The 20,662-nt window shown below is 42.2% G+C and overlaps 1 protein-coding gene and 1 long non-coding RNA gene across 6 annotated transcripts in view; one reads left to right on the top strand and one right to left on the bottom strand.

Annotated features, from left to right (window-relative positions):
* The first annotated feature begins 7,346 nt into the window (after positions 1-7,346).
* On the top strand, positions 7,347-20,095 carry LOC115386018 (uncharacterized). The gene is made up of 3 exons (XR_003931242.1): positions 7,347-7,434; positions 13,374-13,376; positions 20,083-20,095. It is a non-coding gene; the product is annotated as an uncharacterized LOC115386018 (long non-coding RNA).
* The window catches only part of slc24a2 (solute carrier family 24 member 2), a 34,713-nt gene continuing 23,366 nt past the window's right edge, over positions 9,316-20,662 (bottom strand). For all 5 annotated transcript variants that reach the window (XM_030088151.1, XM_030088149.1, XM_030088153.1 and 2 more), the window contains 6 exons: positions 17,830-17,928; positions 15,982-16,064; positions 11,276-11,410; positions 11,095-11,184; positions 10,649-10,815; positions 9,316-10,300 (listed from right to left, as the gene is read on the bottom strand). In XM_030088151.1, coding sequence (XP_029944011.1) covers positions 10,051-10,300; positions 10,649-10,815; positions 11,095-11,184; positions 11,276-11,410; positions 15,982-16,064; positions 17,830-17,928 — 824 coding nt within the window. In that variant the 3' untranslated portion in view covers positions 9,316-10,050. The remainder of the gene's footprint in view (positions 10,301-10,648; positions 10,816-11,094; positions 11,185-11,275; positions 11,411-15,981; positions 16,065-17,829; positions 17,929-20,662) is intronic.

The following is a 20,662-nucleotide window of genomic DNA, read 5'->3' on the forward strand; positions in this document are numbered from 1 at the left end:
AAATGTGTCCCTAAATATATAAGCAAGAAGAAAGAAAGAAAGAAAGAAAAAAAAAGCTATAAACTTGGATTTGCTGATCTCCACATCAAATAAACCATGACTGCTGGATCTGGATCACTTAATGAATCACAGACAATGATTCAAATTCTGTCTAGACCAGAGAGTGGTACCATTCAGGACACATGTGAGAGAGGTCCGTGATTTATGACCGCCTATTCAAACACTCCATATTGGTGTATAATTATTTATTATCTTTATTACGCGTTTTCTTTCTCTTTCTGAACATCTGAGTCCAGCAAAGAAATTCCATGCAAATACTTGATTGTCTCTACAATTTCTGTCTCAATGTTAAATTAGTTTTATATTACATTTCAGATAGGTTTATCCTGGTGTATCCTGTTTTTTTTACTATCTGTGTTAAAGAATATACATTATTGGATTTAACCTATTTTTTACTTGTATCCGCCACAAACACAGAATGCAAGACCAAGACTCCTACTTATGTGTGAATTCCATATTAAAAATGGATCTCCTTCATAAAGTTGAAGGGATTTTTTTTTTAAACCTTTTCAAGTGTAAGAAAGAAAACAAAAAGACAACTTGTTGATTCAAACACCCTTGCCTTGCCCAACATGAATCATCTCAAACTCCTTATGGTTCATCATCCGATTTTCACAATGAGGTTGACCCATTTAATCTGCTCTGGCAAATCCAACACCTTATTCAAAATGCTCAACTGCTAGTTTGGCATAATATATGTATGATAATATCTAATAGGATAATCAACCATAAAAATATTCTGCAGAAACTTATTTTAGTGTGTGCTTAAGAAGGATTTAATGTGGAACTTTCTGATGCACTGAAGTGTTGATTTGCAGTCGTCTAATGAACTCTCAGTACTTTCTTTCATCCACAAAAAAGCAATAGTCCATTTTTAAACTTTTTTCTGCTGAATACATCATGACAGTACAAGTTAACCAAGGCTCCAAATTAACCTGTACATGAAAGTGATCTGGCAAAGAAAGAGAGACAGTTTTCTGTCTTTGTGAAACAATTTGTCACTCTGTAAGTTAACATTAGGTTTGGCTCCGATGACTCACTGGAGAAAGTGTCGACCCAGGCCACACCTGCAAACTCCCACTGAGCAAATACGTTGAAGCATAAAGACAATTACAGGACCTGTCCTGTTCCATTACGTACAGGAAGTACTTGTTTATCGTGGTTACCACATTGTGCATGGAGATTGTAGGTTGTACCCATTGTGAGAGGTTTTTCATTCATTCAGGCTTTTCATTCAGCAGCAGTTCACACTCGCATGGAAACAGTGAAACGGTCAGAGAAGGATCAACAGAAAAAAACAAAGATGCTGCTGAAAACAGAGTGTGACGCCTGCTCTGATTAAAAAAATCTTAAATGTGACCCCATAAAAAAGGCCTAAACATCCTGAACGCTAAACTTATGTTTGAAATGTTTCCAAATAAAACATATAGCGATGAAATAAACATGGATGAGTGATCAGATCAATATAAGAGCTAACGTTAAAGCTGCAGTCTTACGCAACATGTCCCACAAGACAAAAGACACACCTGATACTGCTGATCAAATGCATTAAAGAAAAGAGTCAGTCCTTTAAAATAGATATTAAATGTGTTTTTATTGGATGTTAGCTGATGATTGCAGGGAGAGCCTTGCTGTGCTTATGACAGTTCTCAGACAAGGAAATCAAAAATTCAAAACACACACTGTTGAAGAAAATCTTTATAATCCCACTACAGATGTATTTTCCACTTGAATTTTACGATAACATCCTTTGTTCATTAATTCGAAGACATAAACCTACAGGACAGATTTTTTTCCCCCCCTTTCATTACACAATGTAAACATGATGAGACCCATCAGAAAGCGAAAAATATAGGACCGATTGAAATATGTTGACCCAATTACCACAATAATTAAAAAACCTATAGTGCAGATGTATTTAATGTAAAAGGAAAATGTTACTTGAAGACAATTTATCATCAAAATTGTATTTCAACCTATATTATTCTAATTTAATGTTCCTTTGTATTGTATATTAACCTCTGTTGGTGTTCCAGTCTCTCTGCCATTAGTTTAACTTGTGTAGTCTGTTCAGAAAAGTTGATCAGGCTGCTGCATTTCATCCTTATTTGGTGTTTCTCCACACTTTCATGACTCAGTTTTAAGTCTCTGTATCACATGTCAGTGTCAACATGTATTTGTGTCATTATGGATCCTTCACAGAACGCTTCTCAGACGCTCTCCCAGCTGAATCACGCAGCCACATGTGCGGCGCTCACCATGCAGATAAACACAGGCCGTGTTGTGACTCAGCTCCACTGAGATCCCCCCCCCCTATTTTTTTTCCAAGTCATGAAAATAAATTCCCCCTGAACACGAAAAAGAAAGAAAAGAGAGGTTGTTCTGGCGATGACTGTCCCCCGTCTGAGATGTTCTGAAACTATTCTCTCACTCTGCAGACAGGCTGTGAGAGGATCGGGTGAGTGTGCTCGAGGTTTTGGCCTGGTGCGGCCTCCTCTGAGACGCATTTCTGCTGAGTCAAATGCGAGCACACCCTGTAACAGCGAGCAGATGAAGTCACCGAGCAAAGTCTGGCCGACAGCGAGCTGACCTGCTGAACAAGCCGCCCCTGCCGCCGCTCCGAACCTGGCCTTCACCGGCATGTGGGGTTTATTAACGGCTGGCAGCAGCGAGGCCCGGTGAGCTGTCCCCCGTCTGGGGCGGGAAACGGGAACTGGACGGAGGGAAATCCCCCCCCCTCCCCCGGGACTCCAACACTGCCACTGACTGCCACATCTGAAAGGAATCCCTGCTTTTAAGCCATTTATTGTAAAGAAAGAAGAACCTTCACAGGCCCATCAGTCTAACATACATGTAAGAATTGAAATAAAAATAACTTAATGAATCATTTTTTGTATCAAATTCATGGATAAAGGGCATGAAGAGGAAAAAAAATAAAACATATTTGATCTGATTTGCAGGATTTCTGCTGAGGTTTCACCTCAATGAATTAAAAAAAGGAAATTTGAACTTTCAGGGTTGTGCTAAAAGTGAAAAAAAAAAAGCCGCCTGGTGTGGTCGTGGTTAACACACTCACCTCTGAGCCAGAATATCTCTGCTTTCAGGCATGTGAGGTTAACCGTTTACTCTCAAACCGACAATAGTCGTGAATGTGAGTCATCAGTGGGAGGCAGAGCTCCACGGTGACAGTGAAGTAGTTTAGAAGCTGCGTAAAACTTTTAAGTATTTGTTCTGAATCTTCCCTTTTGAGTTATTGGTAAGTCTCACTGGATAGTTTTATCACAACCAAATAAATATGATAGTGTTTATGACGTGTTTTTAGTATTAACAAGTCTCAGATCAATCTGTTAAAAATGACAGTACTATAGAAATGATTAACTATCTCTGAAATAAATGATATGTTGTTATGTTAGGGCTAACAGTGTTTTTAAAGATTTAAAACTGTCAGTTTTTTTCATATGATTGAGATTTTTCTGTTAAACCAAGCTTAACATCTTTTTGAACGTAAACATACAGTATAGTGCTTTTACAACTTTTATTTTTTAAATAGTTTATTATTCTCTGCTATTGTTTGATGGTTTCCATTCATCTGAAGCAAGCTGAGTTGCACTGTGTGTTGAATTCCACGTGTAAATAAAACTGCTTGCCTTGTCTTAATGTTCTCACATCATCGCTGTGAATATTCACTGTAAAAATGTGCAGAAGCACAGTTACTCTCTCCTGGGGGAAAACGGTCCTCATTACATGTTACAATTCAGTGTCGGAAAAAAACCCACACAGTTCTTTAAGGTCAGCTATTTTAACCTGTTAGTCATCTTTTAGTTGATCAGATGGTGAATGGAGTTGCTCTGTCTGCAGAAGGCCAGGGCCGTGACTCATTCTTTTTTTTTTTTTTTTTTTTTTTTTTAGCCAAAGAACATAAGGTCCAAAGTAGAAATGATGTTTTCACTACATCTGATTTTTTTTTTTTTTTCCTTTTTCTGTGTTTCAACTGAAACACTGATGACTGATCTGCTCTTTATCAGACTGTTTCCTTTGCCGTCCTCTGACTTTGACTTAAATGACTTTGGCTATTTAATAACCTCAATATACGTTGCTTTAAACAAGTTAAACAACGCTACTGTTCTTCTGCCAGACTCAAGACCTTGTGCTGACACAGAGTAAGGCTTCGTCCATACTCATAAAACACACTGTAGTGAATTGAGGAGATCTCCAAAGCTTCTCATGACCTTTCTCAAATCAGTGGCTTACTAACATCCAGTTCTTAAAAAAAAAAAAAATTGAAACAACAAAATAGTCATGGTTCTAAAATAGTGTTCTGAGTAGCAGTGATTAAACTGACGCTCTCCAGGGAAAATGCTGATGATTTTTGTTTGTACATTCTTGAAGTGAAGTATTGCATTACCTTCTGGATGACTCAGCTTGACTCACCGTGGAGGGAGGGAGAAACCCGGGATCGGTTTCCAGAAAGGGAAAGGGGGAACAGTCATTCGGACGAATCTGGAATTCTCTGGAAGAGTGAAACACCTCTGAGACGTGATAAAGATAATGCTGGGCTTGTTGCTGGAGCTGGAGTCACGCTGTGGTGGGGCTGATCGGCTCTGGGCCTCGAGGTCTGACGTCCTGCATGGTTCAGGTCTCTCCCACCTGCAGCACACCTGATTGCAATGAAGGCTAGCTCCTGGGCTTTTTGTTTCACGCCTTTTTTTCTCAACTGTCAGATTCATTTTGCCTTCCTTGTTTGGTCTTGTTATCATTGCATCGACCTTCACGTCTCTTTGAACTGTTCCAACTTGCATCGTGATCAAGTCTGCTGATTCATGACACTTCTCTGGAAAGCAGGAACGTTTTAAAACTATTGGAAGACGGTTTCAGGTGGGTGGATGAACTCAACTGGATCAAATTCAAGGTGCATCAGAATTGCTGTGAGTCACGTTGAGATTCCAGTTTTTGGACGCAAGAGGGCGCACCATTCCACGGTTTGCTCTTAACATACATACTGCTGAAGCAGAGGAGAATGCCTCCCCATACTGTCAAAATGCTATTTATGATCATTAATCTCTCAGAATCACGCATTCACTGAAGCAGCATCAGTGGAAAAGCTTATTCAGCCAGAGCCGGCTTCGTCGCTTCTCTCCTCTCCTGCAGGAGAACTGAAGGCGCCGGCTTGCAGGAGGCTGGCAAACAATGTGGTGCATTCTTGTAGCAGCTGCAGGAAGCGTTTAGAGTCTTGTGTCAGATTCAAAGAGGGCAAAGCCTTATGGCGTGCGGGCCAGGTGTGCATCCTGAGACTCAGCAGTGAAAGCTCTTTCTGAAGCAGGTGGAAGTAAAGTGAATGTACAGATGGGCTGACAGGGAGGCTGATTAATGGGACAACCCTGTGGAAATGAAGAGATTTTTTTTCCCCCCTTGATGTATAAAGTGTCTCCATCTTATTCTGAAAACCACCGACTGTATAGATCTGCTCTCATCTGGATACACACGGACCTCACAAGCGTGTTAAATCCCCTTTTTCCATTATTTGCCATAAATCCCTCCGCTGTCAGGGAAAATTATCCAGCAGCGTCGCAGATTTCAAGCAACAACCAACTCATCTGCGACTCAGTGTCCCATGCTGCAGCAAATTTAGCCCGGTTAGATAACAGGAGCTCCTGCGTACAGTTACAGGAGCTCCATCTGCTGTGACCGGTCTGCATCTGGAGGAGCTGCAGCTCATCTCAGGGGACACAGAGGACAGGTCGCTGGTCCACCGCCTGAGAAACACAGTCACACACACTCACATTCATACAACTGATTGACCTCAAATGCATGTTTTCAGTGGAAACTGGAACGTCTGGGGAAAAAAAAAATTCCACACATGCATGGGGAGAACATGCAAACCATACACAAAGGAAGGCCCCATAGACTCCACTGCAACGACCTGAAACCTCACTGAGATACTACATTTTCTAATTTAATATGAATGATAAAACTTCTCAGAGAAAATTAAACAGTGTGGTTGACATCTCCCATATTTCAGATGGAAAGCCTTTTTTTAAATGAAACCTCGATAGTTTTTATTACGAAATAAAATTCCTCTTTTTAAATCTTTTTCAATCTGATTCAGGCTTCGCAAAGCTCTTTGAACGACTCCTCTGAGAACATATAATTGGCTATGAAGAGCAATCTAATCATTTACTTGTCTCATATTCAAATTTGTACAACAAAATCTTAGAATTAAAACACAGAAATTGAAACTCTTAAAGTTTTTTTTTGTTTCTTTTCAAACACTTCAGCTATGAAAACTAAAATACAGTATCTTAATAACAGATTTCATAAAATCAGGTGTTTATCCAACTGTTTTTGACCAATGCACTGTCAAAATTGTTAAGATGCTTGAAATCTTTTAGTCTGTACTTTGAGACAAGAAATAACTGAGAATACAATTGAATTTCAAATATTAAGAGATGTCCCTCAAAAACCTAAACATTTATAACATAAGAAATAATAGAATCTTCATATTTTGTTACAATATGTATTAATAAAATAAAATCTACTCCCCTACAGTGTAACAGACCCATTTCTATGATCAAAACTAAACACATATATGATAACCAAGCACACTGTTGTATATTTGAGTTAGCATCTTTATTCATTTGTATTATATACTTTGTGTTTTTACATAAAGAGACATATTTCTTTTACACATATAGATTATATGGTTAATTTGAATCTGTATATATGTACACCTTAAATAAATCTTACATCAACACCAAGAAAATAAAACATTTAGAGTGCAAGAATGTTCATCGGTGGTCAACTTTCACAGTCCGCAGCTTACCCTGGAAAAACCACAATCAATGCCAAGCTCACGTGCTAAACCAGTTCAATATTGGGTTTTTTTTGTTTGTTTTCTCTGTCTTAACATTCATGCTCTCACTCGAATTGAAAATCAAAATGAAAATTAAAAAAAAAAAAAAAAAAAAAAAAAAAGAAAAGAAAAATGTGAATTTTGGATATTTGATGTTTTGACAGGAAACGTTTTAGGAACAGAGCAGGTAAAATATGTGTATGTGACCGTGAAATACTTCTTTACATGTTGAAAGAGTGAACTGTACCAAAAGAAGCTTCCGCAGTAACATTCTCCTCGAGGGAAATGCCTCGCCGTAACACGTGAGAGTGAAGCGTTCTGCCAAACGGGCACAAGAAGTCTGACACCAGCGTCGCGTCTGGAAAATAAGAAGGTACGAGGGGCAGCAGTTCTCTCCTCATCTCAATCTCAGCATGGAAGAGGAGAAACTGCAAATCCCCAAATAACCAGACTCTCTCCTTCAAGTTAAGGGGTGAGAAGGAAGCAGAGGTGAGGTGTGATCACATTAATGAGAGTGTGGGCGAGTTTAATGGCATATGTGCACAGGAGGATTTCACAAAGTACATGAGTCATCATCGCAGAGGCCGTAAATCGACCCTTCGAATCAGGGCGGTTGGAAATGTTCAAGAAAAAATACAATGCGAGAGCGAGCGCACACAGGAGTGCATGCGAGGGTTAAAGTGGTTCTTTTTCTGTTTTTCTAGCGCACTGGGAACCAGTGTGAAACGGCAGCATCAAAAAAGTTGTGACTCTTGCTGAATTAAAAGAGGCAATGTGGTATTTAAAGCCCTAATTTTCTTTCCAGAAACTGAACGGACATGTAGAATGAATGTATTTACGCCAATCCGACGCTGGGTGGACGAAAAACACGCGATTGTGTTTCTGTTGAGTAATAAGAGAAACTCAGAGGCCCACCTGCAAACAGCAGAAATTTCCATTTTCCATGTGCCACAAAAGAAAAAAAAGGAAGAAAAAAAGAGATGGAGTTAATATTTACAAAATAAAAGCACTGAGTTCTTGGTGTTTCTCTCTGCAAGGGTGCATAAAAGTGAATGTTTATAGTTGGTCGAAGCTTCAGCTGTACAGTCAGTGGGTAACCAGCCCAAATTCCTTGCATGCACTTGTTCCTCACACACACACACACGCACACACACACACACACACACACACACACACACTCGAGAGATTGTATTTACGATTATTTTACAGTTAACTCCTACGAAGCTGCTGTACAGAGGCCGTGTTGAGGTAAAAGCGGGTGTTTCTGGCCAGCTCAAACAGGAAGGGGATTCGTCTCGGGGAGGGGAGGAGAAAGGAAAGAAATGGTCGCCCACTTCGGATGGCGGACAGAAAAGACGGCGAGGGAGGGGGGAGGGGGACACAGACGCATGGAGAGGGTTGCAATTCTCGACGACAACACACGGTATATTGCTGTTAAATCTGTGGTTTCTACATTCTATGCAGCTTAAAGAGAGATCGTGATTATGACTATTTATTCTTTTTTTTTTTTTCCCAGTATAAAACACAGATTGGTGTATATATATATTTTTTTGCAGTTAGTTGCAAAATACTGGTAGTATACCCTCTATTTATAGATAAATTTAAAGAATGGTCATTGTGTGATGACTCCAAATGCAGATTGCACACATGCACACAAAAGCACCTTTGATTGAAAAAGGAAATTGCACAAGTCTGATAGATATCGTTTTGACCATACATGTTGACATTTTCTACACAAGAGACTGAGCACTGGATTGCATCAGGAGGTTATGAAACGTGTGTGGAAAAGTACACACTCTGGTGCACGCCTTCGTAAATGTTGATCAGTATCATTCAGCTGCAGGTGCATTTCTTTTTTGTTGTCGTTGTTTTTACATGCAGTTGGCTTCTTCAGGATGTTTACTCCAGGAGTTCGACTAGCCGGTGACTCGAGCCCAGTTATACTGTGAACAGCGCACTACACATTGACTAATCTAAATCAACCATGACGCTTAAACACGGTAAAGGTCTTTTTCAAATGTATTATTTTGACATCGACTTTTTTTTTTCTTCTTCTTCTTCTTCTGGAACTGTAATGAGTCTAAGGTACTCATGCGTTTGTCTTTTTTTTTCGTCTTCTTCTTCTTTTATGCCCCAAAACTATTCAAGGATAGCATTTATTTTGAAAGGGTAAACTTCAGTTAGGCTTTTTTTTTTCTTCGATTCAATTTTTTTTTTTTCCCTCCGGTCTTTGTAAGTCGGTGCATGTGAAGCAAGAAAAGTTCTGTCCGATCAGAACGTTTCACCAGTGGGGGGGAAAAAAAACAAAGGAGCGAATTGTTAAGATAAATCTATACTAACTAGCAATGCTACTGTGTAGTTAATGTGTTCTAATATTTTTTTTTAATCATTTTTTTAAAAAAAACTTCGAAGAAACTTTCAGTGGTGAAAAATGACATCTGGCAGGGAAGAGGGGAAGTTTGAACTCATCTTTCAGACTGAGCTCAGACAAGAAAAAAAAGGAAATTAAAATTAAAAAAAATAAATAAATTAGGAAAGGAGAAGCTTGTCTGCACCAGCTCGAGTGTTCCTCGCTGCCCGGGTGCAAAGCCCACAATAAAACCTCCAGGAGGATTTGGAACACGGTTTTCACCCACACAGTCGGCCCTTTTCGCCACCAATAAAGCCATCCGCATCCTCGATTCACTCTCAGCAACAGCGTCTCAGTCTGTGGAAACGGCCTCATCCCCCGCAGCGCGTCGTGGTTCCGTTGTTTTTTTAGTTTTTTCCTCAAAGTTCACAGCAGGTCTTCCTCCTCAACCTACCAGGCGTCGTCTTGATTCCAGCTCGTCTAGTGAAACTAATGGCATGCATAATACTTTTTTATATTTGGCATTACACCCAGCCCTCCTCACCTGCCAGAGCACAGATCCGCTCCACTTAAACCAACGGCGCCAAAGTCTGGTTGGTTCAACCCCGTCCTACCACCTGAAACTATAGGTAGACTCCATGTTTTTTTTTGTTTGTTTTTGATCCTCTTGTACAGTTATTCTTAGTGTCGTGGGTCACAGGAACAGGACAGGAAGGATGACCGTGGTGGAAGAGGCGGTGGAGGTGGAGGCGGAGGTGCTGATGGCGGAGAGAAAGCGGCTCCTCCCCCCTCAGACGGACACCGGGCAGGTGATGACCTTGTCCTCCAGCATGACGCTGACCACCAGGAAGACGAAGTACAGCATGAACATGATGAAGCCCAGCAGCTTGCTCATGCGCCACTTGCAGGCGGCGATGGAGATGATGACGAAGAGGAGCATGAGGAAGAGGAGCACGATGGCGCAGAAGAGGCCGTTGGAGCTGACTTGGACCGGCCGGAGGCCGCTGAAGAAGGACCAGAGGAGCCAGGGGAACGGCAGCCTGCAGACACACACACACACACACACGACGGTGTTTCAAGACTGGCGTGACGAATCGATCCATCATTACACTGCAGCATACTACAGTCCAGACTGTTTTAGTGTGTCTCAAATAACTGATGAAGATCAAGAGCCGGAGGGAATTGATGTGTGGTGTTTGCATGTTCTCTCATAATGTAACATTTTTAAGCTATAATACCTTTCATTCCAAGCTTTAGAGAGGACTTTGGGATTACAGCCAGTCTAAAAAAGTAATGCCGTTGTTTTTTTTTTGTTTTTGTTTTTTTTTTTGGAGTCCTAAATCTACAACAAGAACGGCTCAGACTAAAATCGTGCTCAGACGGCGTACCCGACGGTGATGTCAAAGATGTTGGAGCCGACGGAGCTGGACACAGCCATGTCGCCCAGCCCCTTGCGTGCCACAATAACGCTGGTGATGAGGTCAGGGATGGAGGTTCCAGCTGCTAATATAGTGAGGCCCATAATCTCCTCTGTAATCCCAATGGTTTCACCAACCTGCAAAAAAAAAAAAAAACAAAAGAAGAAGAGGAAGACAGCTAAGCTTTGGGGGAAGTAAACCCTAATCTTTTGTTCCGGCTATTTTTAATTTCCTTGCGAATCCAAAAAGTTGAAAAACACAATCTCCTCTGACTGTTTATAAATAGATGGGTCATGAAATATAGATTTATTATGTCAAGGAAGGGGAAAACAGAGAGGGAAAGGAGACTCTGTTTCCATCCATATCACGCTGTCATTTCACAAAGTCATGTCCTCTGTAGAACACATCTTTTATACCTGGTGAGCCCACCACACCATCAGGTAGGAAAACGCTGCGATCCAGCAGATGGCGCCCAGGAAGGTGATCGGGAAGAACTTCTTTGACGCCTGAGAGGGAAGAAAAAAAAGGAGAGGGAAAAGTGAAACCTCAGGAATCACACCGACAGCCGCGTGTCGTCCGCATTTTGGACGCGCAGACCGTTTTCCTGACGTCGGGCAGCGTCAGCCACAGCGGGAGGACGATGGGCATGATGAGGAGGTAGGTGAAGCGCTTGCGGGCGGATTCGGGCCAGGATAAGCTCAGAGGCTGGTCCTCCTCTTCCTCATCTTCAGCCTGAGATAAAACAGAATTAAAAAAAAAAAAAAAAAAAAATCCATCAAAAAGAGAAACGGTGCATTAAAAGACTTTGGATTACTGCTGGGAAACAACGTGGATTCTATAAATGTGTTCTCTTTGGCCACCGCATGCAGCCGTCTGCCCGGCAGCAGAAACACTTGAGGAAGGGGGCGACGTCACAGAGATCTGACGGCAGGACCCGGACGTGCATGTGCTCGTGCACGTGCCTCTGCTCCGCGGCGACCTTAAGGCGGAGCGGCCTGCGGATTGGGAGGCTGAAGGGCTCGGTTTCGCCAGTCATCAGGGCCTCATCACCGAGCCGCTGCTGATGCCGGCTGCACCGGCGGACCCCTGGGGTCTGATTGGACCTGCCGCCAGAATGCTAAACCGGGAAAACGCCGCAGCCTGTGTGTGATCAGCAACTGGGAAGCTGGCGAATTAAAAAAAAAAAAAAAAAAGGCAACTAAATTATTTCCTCGTTTGCCACGCAGACTCTCATTTAAACATCCTGGTCCTTGTGAAAGAGCAAAACAACAAAGGCCTCTGAGAGTGGAAGGATGTCCTGGTCCCTTTGTATCCAATTAAACTTGATAATGAGGAGCTACGGGGACCGGCGCAGAGCAGGTCTGCACATGCAGGATTGACCCGAGCGCAAGGATGACCTGGAGTGTGTTCCACGGCCCCCCCCCTCCATTTGGGAATCTCGTCAGCGAGGTGTACAAACAAAGGCGGCCGACGGGTGCAGGAGACACCGGGTGGAAAAACCCACAGTGAAACACATGGCGATGACAGATGTTGTACAGTGAATAATCTTTTCTTTTTTTTTTCCTCATTTCATCCGTTACAGATTTGATCAGATCAGCTGAGCGGAGAGTCAGGCAGGAATCTTTAAAAGATGGCTACTGCACGACTCATGAATCATATGGCGCTTCTCCTGCTGTGACAGCCACTGCTGTTGAGCATTGCCTGGTAACCTTGGTAATCAGAGCCGCCAAACAAAAGGCAGAGCCTGCATCACTTATGCTCGGCATTCTGATTTCTCCTCCTCTCCACATCCAGATGGCTGCATTGTTTGCCTGTTAAAAGGCCGAAAAAACCAAAAACCTGAGCCTTTAGAGGACTGGCTCTGGGTGCAAAGAGGCGGAGGACTTCCTTTATAGAATAGTAACCAGAAAAAATGCTTCTTTTAACATCCCAGCACAATATTGACAATCCACATAATCCTGCAGGTTCGCCTGTACCTCTTAAGAACGGTGTGCTGTAGCTGCAGTGTCTGGCTGACACGGCTCAGTATGAATCTGTCATTTATCTATTTATGATTTACTTTACTTGCTTTGTATGCGACAGAACCCCACAGAGCCGGCCTCCCAACACTTACTTGGTTCCCAAATGCCAGCCCCTCGGGGGCCTTTCCTGCCCTCGTGGTGCCTCAGTTGGTAACACTGCCAACTCGGTGCTTTAAGGCACTGACTTTTATCAGGCTCCACAGAGCTGCGAGGGGAGGCGTGACATTTGCTAATACTTTTTCTTTTTTTTTTTTTTTTCTTCCTGAAGGGAATCGTTTGCTCTGGTTACCCGGTGTGGAGCAACAAAGCTACAAGAGTTGAAATAGTTGAAAAAAAAAAAGAAAAAGGATGCACATATGATTCAAAGTTGATTTATTTGAATTTATTTTGCTGGTTTTATTTGTGGCAGCAGTTAATGTATTAATTAATAATCAATGTTCAATATATATATATATATATATGTTCCCCCCTTCTTTTAACATTTATTTTTTTAGTACTGTTTTTAAAACTTGCATTGATAAAGCTATAAACTCAAAGACAATTTGCTGAGTCATCTGCAAGACTTGTTCACCAATCATGGAAAAAATAATACAATCAGATGAAAGCTTTTAATGCATATTAACTTTAAAGTACTGCCTTTAAAAAGAAAACTCATAATTACTGCTGTGTGAGAGTTCGTGACGATTTCTTTGAAGACGGCCCTGGAGGATTTTATCAGGAAATTTCAATTTGACCTTCGCCATCCCCTCACTCCCTCGTCTTGGTTGCCAAGGCATCCGGGAGGAATTGAACAATTAGCATGACGGGGCCTCTGGCGGCATATGGAAGTGGGAGCTGTTTTCAGCAACTTCCTGGCTGACACAGACAGGTGCACTGTGGGACGCACTTCTAAAAATAGTCGCGCATAAGAATAAGGTGTGCCAGTAATCCTGCAGGTCCTGGACACGTACCGAATCGCCTCCTGAAGCCAGTCTTCCCTCTGTCACAGTCACTGCAATCACCTTGTAGCAACCAATAACGTCAAAATGTCCAATAACATGAGAATTTTGGCTTCATTCGACGTAAACAAATAGATTTGTTGGTTATTGGCTGGTTATTCCTTCATTGAATAAGCATTTTAAGATTAAAAAAATCCTTTGAATATGTGATGACTGCAGCCAAAAGTGTAAGAATACATAAATAATACAGTATGTCTTCACAATAAAATATTTTATTGTAGTTTTTGTGCAATTTGCTTTATAAAAAAAGAGGGAATTCCACATAGAAAGGCCCAAATGATGATGCTATTGGTGATTACTACATGACTGGTTTCTACACACCTCACATCAGTCACAATATGGGTATTGTGACATGATTCTGAAATGAAAAAGGTTCCGAGCTGTTTTAGCAGTGAGATCATGAGGCCGTAGAGTAAAGGATGATCAATCCGGAAACAACTTGCAGCGGGCCGGATCAATACACACGCAGTCATATAGCGAATCGGAGCTCATCTTCAGCCGTTTCCACTGCACTCAGTCTATTCCGAGAGCCTCCTTTGCACTTTCCCCCCACCGGTTTGTATTTATAGTCAACTGTATCTCTCCTCAGAGGAGTGCTGTGTGTCAAAGTGCTGCAATATGTTTCAGCTGGAGAGAAAAGCTTTTTTTAGTCGCAGGCAAAACAGCGGAGTGGGACAGTATTATTCACAGACCGGGCCGTGATTCAAAGGAGAATTGTAAAAGATTAAAACCTGTCCTCACAGATATGTGGAGGCTGCTGCATTCAAAGCTGCCGGTCATGGCACCATTTAGATGCAAAACATTTACAAATTTGACGCATTGTGAGATAATTCGAGTGAAATTGAGAGCACATTATAGTGAGTCAGTCAAATCGAGGCGAACCGCATCGGATTAACCCACAAAAAAAACAGGCTGCGATGTTAAAGAAGAAGGTGTAGCTGTGAGTTTAGATCCGCGGGAGACATTATTTTACTGCTAACACTCATCAAAAACCATTGGTTCATGTTAACAAGGTTTTAAAAATTAAAAGATTTATCATAAACTGACAACATTTGCTAAAACGTGGAGTTGTAACAAAGCTGTGAAGCTGTGTTTTAATTTTTTTTTTTTTCTAATGGTTTGATTGTTATATCTCCAATAATCAGTCCTTTCAATCCTCCACCGCCGTCGACAAAAACATCCCTCCTTTTTAATTTGATCTCGGACGGCGCCCCGGCTGCATCTGTCGCTGCTTTACTTATTTGGAAGAGCGCATTCAGGGGATTAAAGGAAACAGCTGATGCACCTGCTGTATGGAAGTCAGTTTTCTAAATTCCACTGATGCCACGGCAGTGAGCACTGTGGAAAAGACAAGTGAAGCTTGATATCACAGTTTTGGACAATTAGGCAGCAGATATTTCTCTAGTGTTTTATCTTCACAGTTGGATGGAGGAGCAGCTTTCAGCGGATTCTCCTCAGAAACGAACAAAATCATACCGAGGCAAGTTTTTGCTTTTCAAAAGATCCTGTTTTAACACCAGTTTGTTTCATCATTTTGGCAATTTAATGGATTCAATTTTATTGCCGGATATATATAATCAAATTTACACTCAATTTGATAGCTATCTTTGAAAAAAAAAAGATGTCAGTTTCTGTTGTTTCCCATTCATCTGTATTATTAGAGGTCTAAAATAACGAGGAGGAATGCATGCTGTGCTGATCTTTCACACGATCTCCCACTGAACATCTCGGCCCCGAAGACCAAGATGGAGAGAAATCATCCCGGCCTGCTGAAAAACGATTGCTGGGTCCAGCTGGTGTGGAACGGACTCGTTGTCATTGATCTAAAGGGTGAAAGCTGCAGCGGGACGGACGCCACACCCATCTCCGAATCGGCGCCCGCTCGCCCCACGACCGTCTGCTGCGTCCCGCCGCCGCCAGCCTCCGTGCCAGGACGACTGCTGCAGGTGCCGCGAGCCTGGCGGCTCGTCAAAGACTCTGTCCGTGTGTGTGTGTGTGTGTGTGTGTGTGTGTGTGTGTGTGTGTGTGTGTGTGTGTGTGTGTAAGGAGAAGCAGCAGGTAAGGGAGGAGTGTGATTACAGAGCTCAGTGGGAGGAGGCGGGTCGTTGGCAGGTCTGGCTGAAGATGGAGGAGCTGGTGCGAGAGCGTGCTGGGAAATTATCAGCAGTAGTGACCCGGGCCGTCGTCGGCGCAACCTTTGCATCAATCACACTCGAGGTGGAACGCAGACGTAAAATATTCAGAAATGCCTGGCGCACGGCTTTGCTGCGTTTGGGCGCCTTACCGTCTCGCCCTCTTGCCCCGCAGTTCCATTCATGGGAGGGGTGACTTCCACTTCGACGCTGGAGCTGTTCGGAAGGTTTTTATCTGCAGGAAGTTCAAAGAAGAAAAAAAAAAAAAATCACCCTGAGAAGTATTCACACCAGGTTTTCCTTTCGGAAAGATGCAGATCTGATCGATTATGATGTGGAGAGAAGAGGCGGCGACAGTTAAGTTGCAGAAAATCTTGAATAGTTCCACCAGACTGCATTTCATGGTACAAGGTGCCGTACACAGAGTGGATATTCAACCATCTTCTACACTGCTTTATGGTTGCAGGGGGCTGGAGGTGATCCCGGCTTAAAATCTATTTCACAGAGCAGACAGAGAAAATCTCCCACACACAGTCTTTTTTCCACCTGCAGTTAATTTATTCACACCAAGTTAACTTTAAGTTGTTAGATCTTCTTGGGAGGAATCCAGAGCACTTTGAGAAAATAGGGAGAACGCACAAACAAGATGCAAATATCAAATAAATAAGTTCGTATAGTGTCAATATAGGGACATAACTGTTCAAAATACAGCTTAATTAGTCAGTCTAAACACCAACACCATCCATCCATCCATCCATCCATCGTCCTGTTGAATCACTTTCTGCCTCAAGTGCATGTCCTTTTTTTTTAAACTGTAGGATGAAACCACGGTACTCCTGCACGCAAAGTGAGAGGATGAAAAGCCAAGGCCCCCAAGCCCCAACCCTGACCTGAAGTGGAGATATTTTCACTGTCGGCTGACAAAGCAAACCACTGCACCACTGTGTGACCACAGACCAGCTTTCGAAATACAAAGTGGTTCGTTAAACCACTGAGCACATGAAATGACAGTCAATAATTTTACACTTAGTCAATTTCTGTGTGTGTGTGTGTGTGTGTGTGTGTGTGTGTGTCTGTTTTCTCCCCACACAACCCTTTCTTTTAATATTTTATTGTAGAAATTACAATACACACAGAGTAGAGCTTTCGGATTTCCTGAATAACTGAGGACCTGCTTTTCCCCGTGGCCATAAGTTCAATAAAAACATAGATAGAAATTACTCGGAATCAAGAGATTCCGTTTGCGAGAGACCATATTCATGTCTGAGGCCGACACTATCATCCCCCCGTCAATCCCCGACGCCTGACGTGACTCAATTTCATTTGGGGCCAGACTTACTTAACAGCCCTTATTAAAATACAAAGGGCCGAAAGCCATGTAATCAGATGATAAAACTATAATTGCTGTGGAAATTGCTTAAATCCAAGTGTGGTTGTGACACAATTAGAAAGATTCTCAGACAGATAATGTGAAGGATACTTCCACAGTGCTGCAGGAGGCCTCGACCCTTTATTTGGATGCTGTGATATTTTTGATGAAACATTAAGTTTAATATGGTAAATTTTGAACCAAAGACCTGAAAAAAAGTCAGAATCAGAACCCAGCGATGGCTGACAGTCATGCATTTTCATTAAGAGACTAATATGTTAATATAGCCCCGTTAGCATAATTTGGCCGTGCTGATCGCCGCCCAGGCCTGGCTTTGATTTTTGTTGCTCTGCGGCCATGAAAGCGCTTGCTCTGGGCGCTTGTTTATTCTCTGGACCGAGGCTCTTTGAAGTGAAAAACACATAAACGACACTTGGCTGTGACTGTGATTGATTTAAATATTGCTTAAAGACAACATTCTTGATAATATCATGCTTGCTTAACATCTGGTTTGACGCCCACTAATTATTTCCTAAAGTCTAATATGTGAGGTTGGGGAACTAATGGCTTCAGTCTCACATCTTTCAGCACGTTTAGACGTCGGCAAGGCTGTCTTTTTAAGACGTCTTACCTGAGCGGCTTGCAACTCCGTTGGCCTTCTCGCTGTCCTCCACTTGACATTTCTTTTTGGCGATCTTGTGGAGGATGGATGCTTTCTCTCTGAATTTTCCTGCAAAAGGAAAAGAAACCAAAACAAAAGAAGGCAAAAGAGAAGAAAAAGAACAGAGTTTAACCAGGACAAAGTGCTGCATATTGAAGCATTTTCAGTGCCTCATGGTTTTATCTCCTCCGTTGTCACCTTTGACCTCCAGACAAGTCATATTTAACGAGCACAGTCAACGCTGGCTGGTTTTAACTTGGCATGTTATACTGTGATGATCCAGCAATGTCCTGGTTCTTGGCAGAGGAAAACCCAGGTGAGAAAAACTCTTTGGAAAAGATCTGCCTTCTGGAGGTCAGATTCCTTCCTGACCTCCGTCCTTTTCTCTTGTTTTGGATCAAAAAAATGGAAACGTAACATGAGTTAGTAACTGACAAACGCCATCTCAAGTCCAATTTAATCCTGCAGCGGATGATCCAAAACCTCTAACGCAACAGACGTTTGAAAACCGACTCTGAAGAATTTCTGCTCATAGCATTTTATTGATTCCTTAAATCCATTAATAACGGAAGGACAATGAGATGACGCAGTGGACCGTGCATAAACCGTGACCTTGCAGGTTATGTAATCGGCGCGCCCGCTTTATATCGCTAACAGCAGCTCACGCAAAGCCAACTGTACCCACGACCAGCAGCGACTGGCTGCCGGCTCGCTGAACCAAGACTTTCAGCAGAACGGCCACGTCCTGGAATCCCCCCTATAGCGCTCACACGCAAACAAGACACGGGAATCAGGAAGCACAGGTTGCAGATTCCCTGCAGTGGGTTACGTTTTAAAATGATATTGCTGATTGGAAATAGCCAATAACGGCTGCCGTTGGCTTTAAAAAAACAAACACAAAATATCACATTATGTTTTTTTTGGGGGTATTTCAGTGTTATGTCTACATATTTAATTCCATTATTCGATTCATGTCTGTTTCTGCATGTGTGTATTGCCTTGGTTCAATCACGTAACAGCAATCAATGTAAAGGATTTTTTTTTTTTTTTTTTTTTTTCAATTTTATGAGGGCATGTCTGATTTGTCAGTGCTTGACACAGTGGCGTGTCGATACCGACTCCACCCAGCCATGTCAACACTGTCTGTGACCTTCAGGCAAAATCATTAACCACCCCGAGTCACTGGCGGCCTTCTTTTTGTCTCCTCTGTCTCACCGTCTCTTTTTCCATCATCTGGTGTTTTTTTATCACTCACGCCCAGTTTACAAAAAAAAAAAAAAACACCCTCTTTTTCTCACATTGTGCTTTGTTCACACATTGAAATGCGCACACACACACACACACACAAACACACACACACACAAAAGCCTTGATATCACTCACCTTCTATGTGCACATGGTTGTGTATGGAAGTGAGTGTGTGTGTGTAATTATGTAAATGTGGGCGTAAGGTGATTATCAGATATCTGCTCGGGTGTAGAAGTCACTGGATTGGGTTTTCTACTGTAAGAGCTTTCGATACTTGTTGAAAAAATAAAAATAAAAATAAACGCACTGCTTTCAGTGCCAAGAGCTCATCGACAGAAGGATTTGTATTTGCGAAAGACTTGTGAAATCTGTGAGCAGCTCTGACAGAAGCAGTGAAACTGCAGAAAGAAACGTGTCAAGCTGGTATAAGCACACCAAAACGCACAGAATCCACTCACAATCTTTTATTCAAGGAATTTTAGTTGATTTTTTTTCTCTTTATTTCATGAGTTGTGTGTTTAGCCCAGCCAAATGTTATTATGCTGTCAGGCCAGTGAATAGCTGCTGTCAGTCTTTATTATTAGTGATCTTATTAGTTATTAATGTGACTCTTTCCAGGTCACATTAATCACAAAGAGGTAGATATTTATTTTGAGAAAGTCTCGATCGCAATAAAATAAGGTCCGTTTGACAGTGAGGTGCATTTTTATTTCATGTACCGCAACTCTAATAAAGATAAAAAAAAGACGTATATGACTAAAAGCCTCTAACTTTTGAAGCAGATTCATATCATGTGTTCAGTCCAGTCTGCTGCTGGTCGCAGGCTCGACGGGCCCTCGTCTAACTGACAGCAGCTTTTCACGTGGGACGACACCATTTGTGCCATCGGCTTTTTCGGAGGGTTTGAAATCATAAGTCGGCTTGAAAAGCAAACAAAGAAACATCTAATCAAAAAGCCTCCAATTCATCTTCCAGTGAAGGGAGGAGGAGGAGGAGGGAGGGGGGATAGATTCCCTGTGAGGTCCATCTGATGCGTGCACGCTGTCAAAGCCACACAATTTGAGGAATCATGAAGCAACAGCGGAGTCATTGTTGAATATCAAAGATCGGCCTCTCCGCTGCCATCTTGCACAGCTGCTCATTTTCACCGCCAGCTCCGGCGGTTACACAACCGCTGGGTGGATGAGTCACTCCGTTTCGCCAAATTCAGCGACGTATGTCTCGGGTGTGTGCACCCGCTGCTGGTGCAAGTGAAACCTCCAAGTGAGCACTGAGGCATGGATGATGTGTTTCTCAACATCGCAGATGATTAACAGGGACGAAGAAAGAAATAAAAGAAGGGAAAAAAAAAACAATAAGAAGAAGGAAATGGGGAAAAAAAATCTTGGTGTGTCTTGGAACTGTGTGTGAGTGTTTTTTGGCGTGTGTGCGTACAAATTAAATAAGCAACATGTCTTCTGAGAATGTTTTATCAATGAAAATCCATTATACATTGCACACGGTAACAATTTGTACAAATGGGTTGGGCAAAAACACAAATAAGCCAAAATTAAAA

This window comes from Salarias fasciatus, chromosome 3 (assembly GCF_902148845.1).
Source record: "Salarias fasciatus chromosome 3, fSalaFa1.1, whole genome shotgun sequence".
NCBI classification, from domain to species: Eukaryota; Metazoa; Chordata; class Actinopteri; order Blenniiformes; family Blenniidae; genus Salarias; species Salarias fasciatus.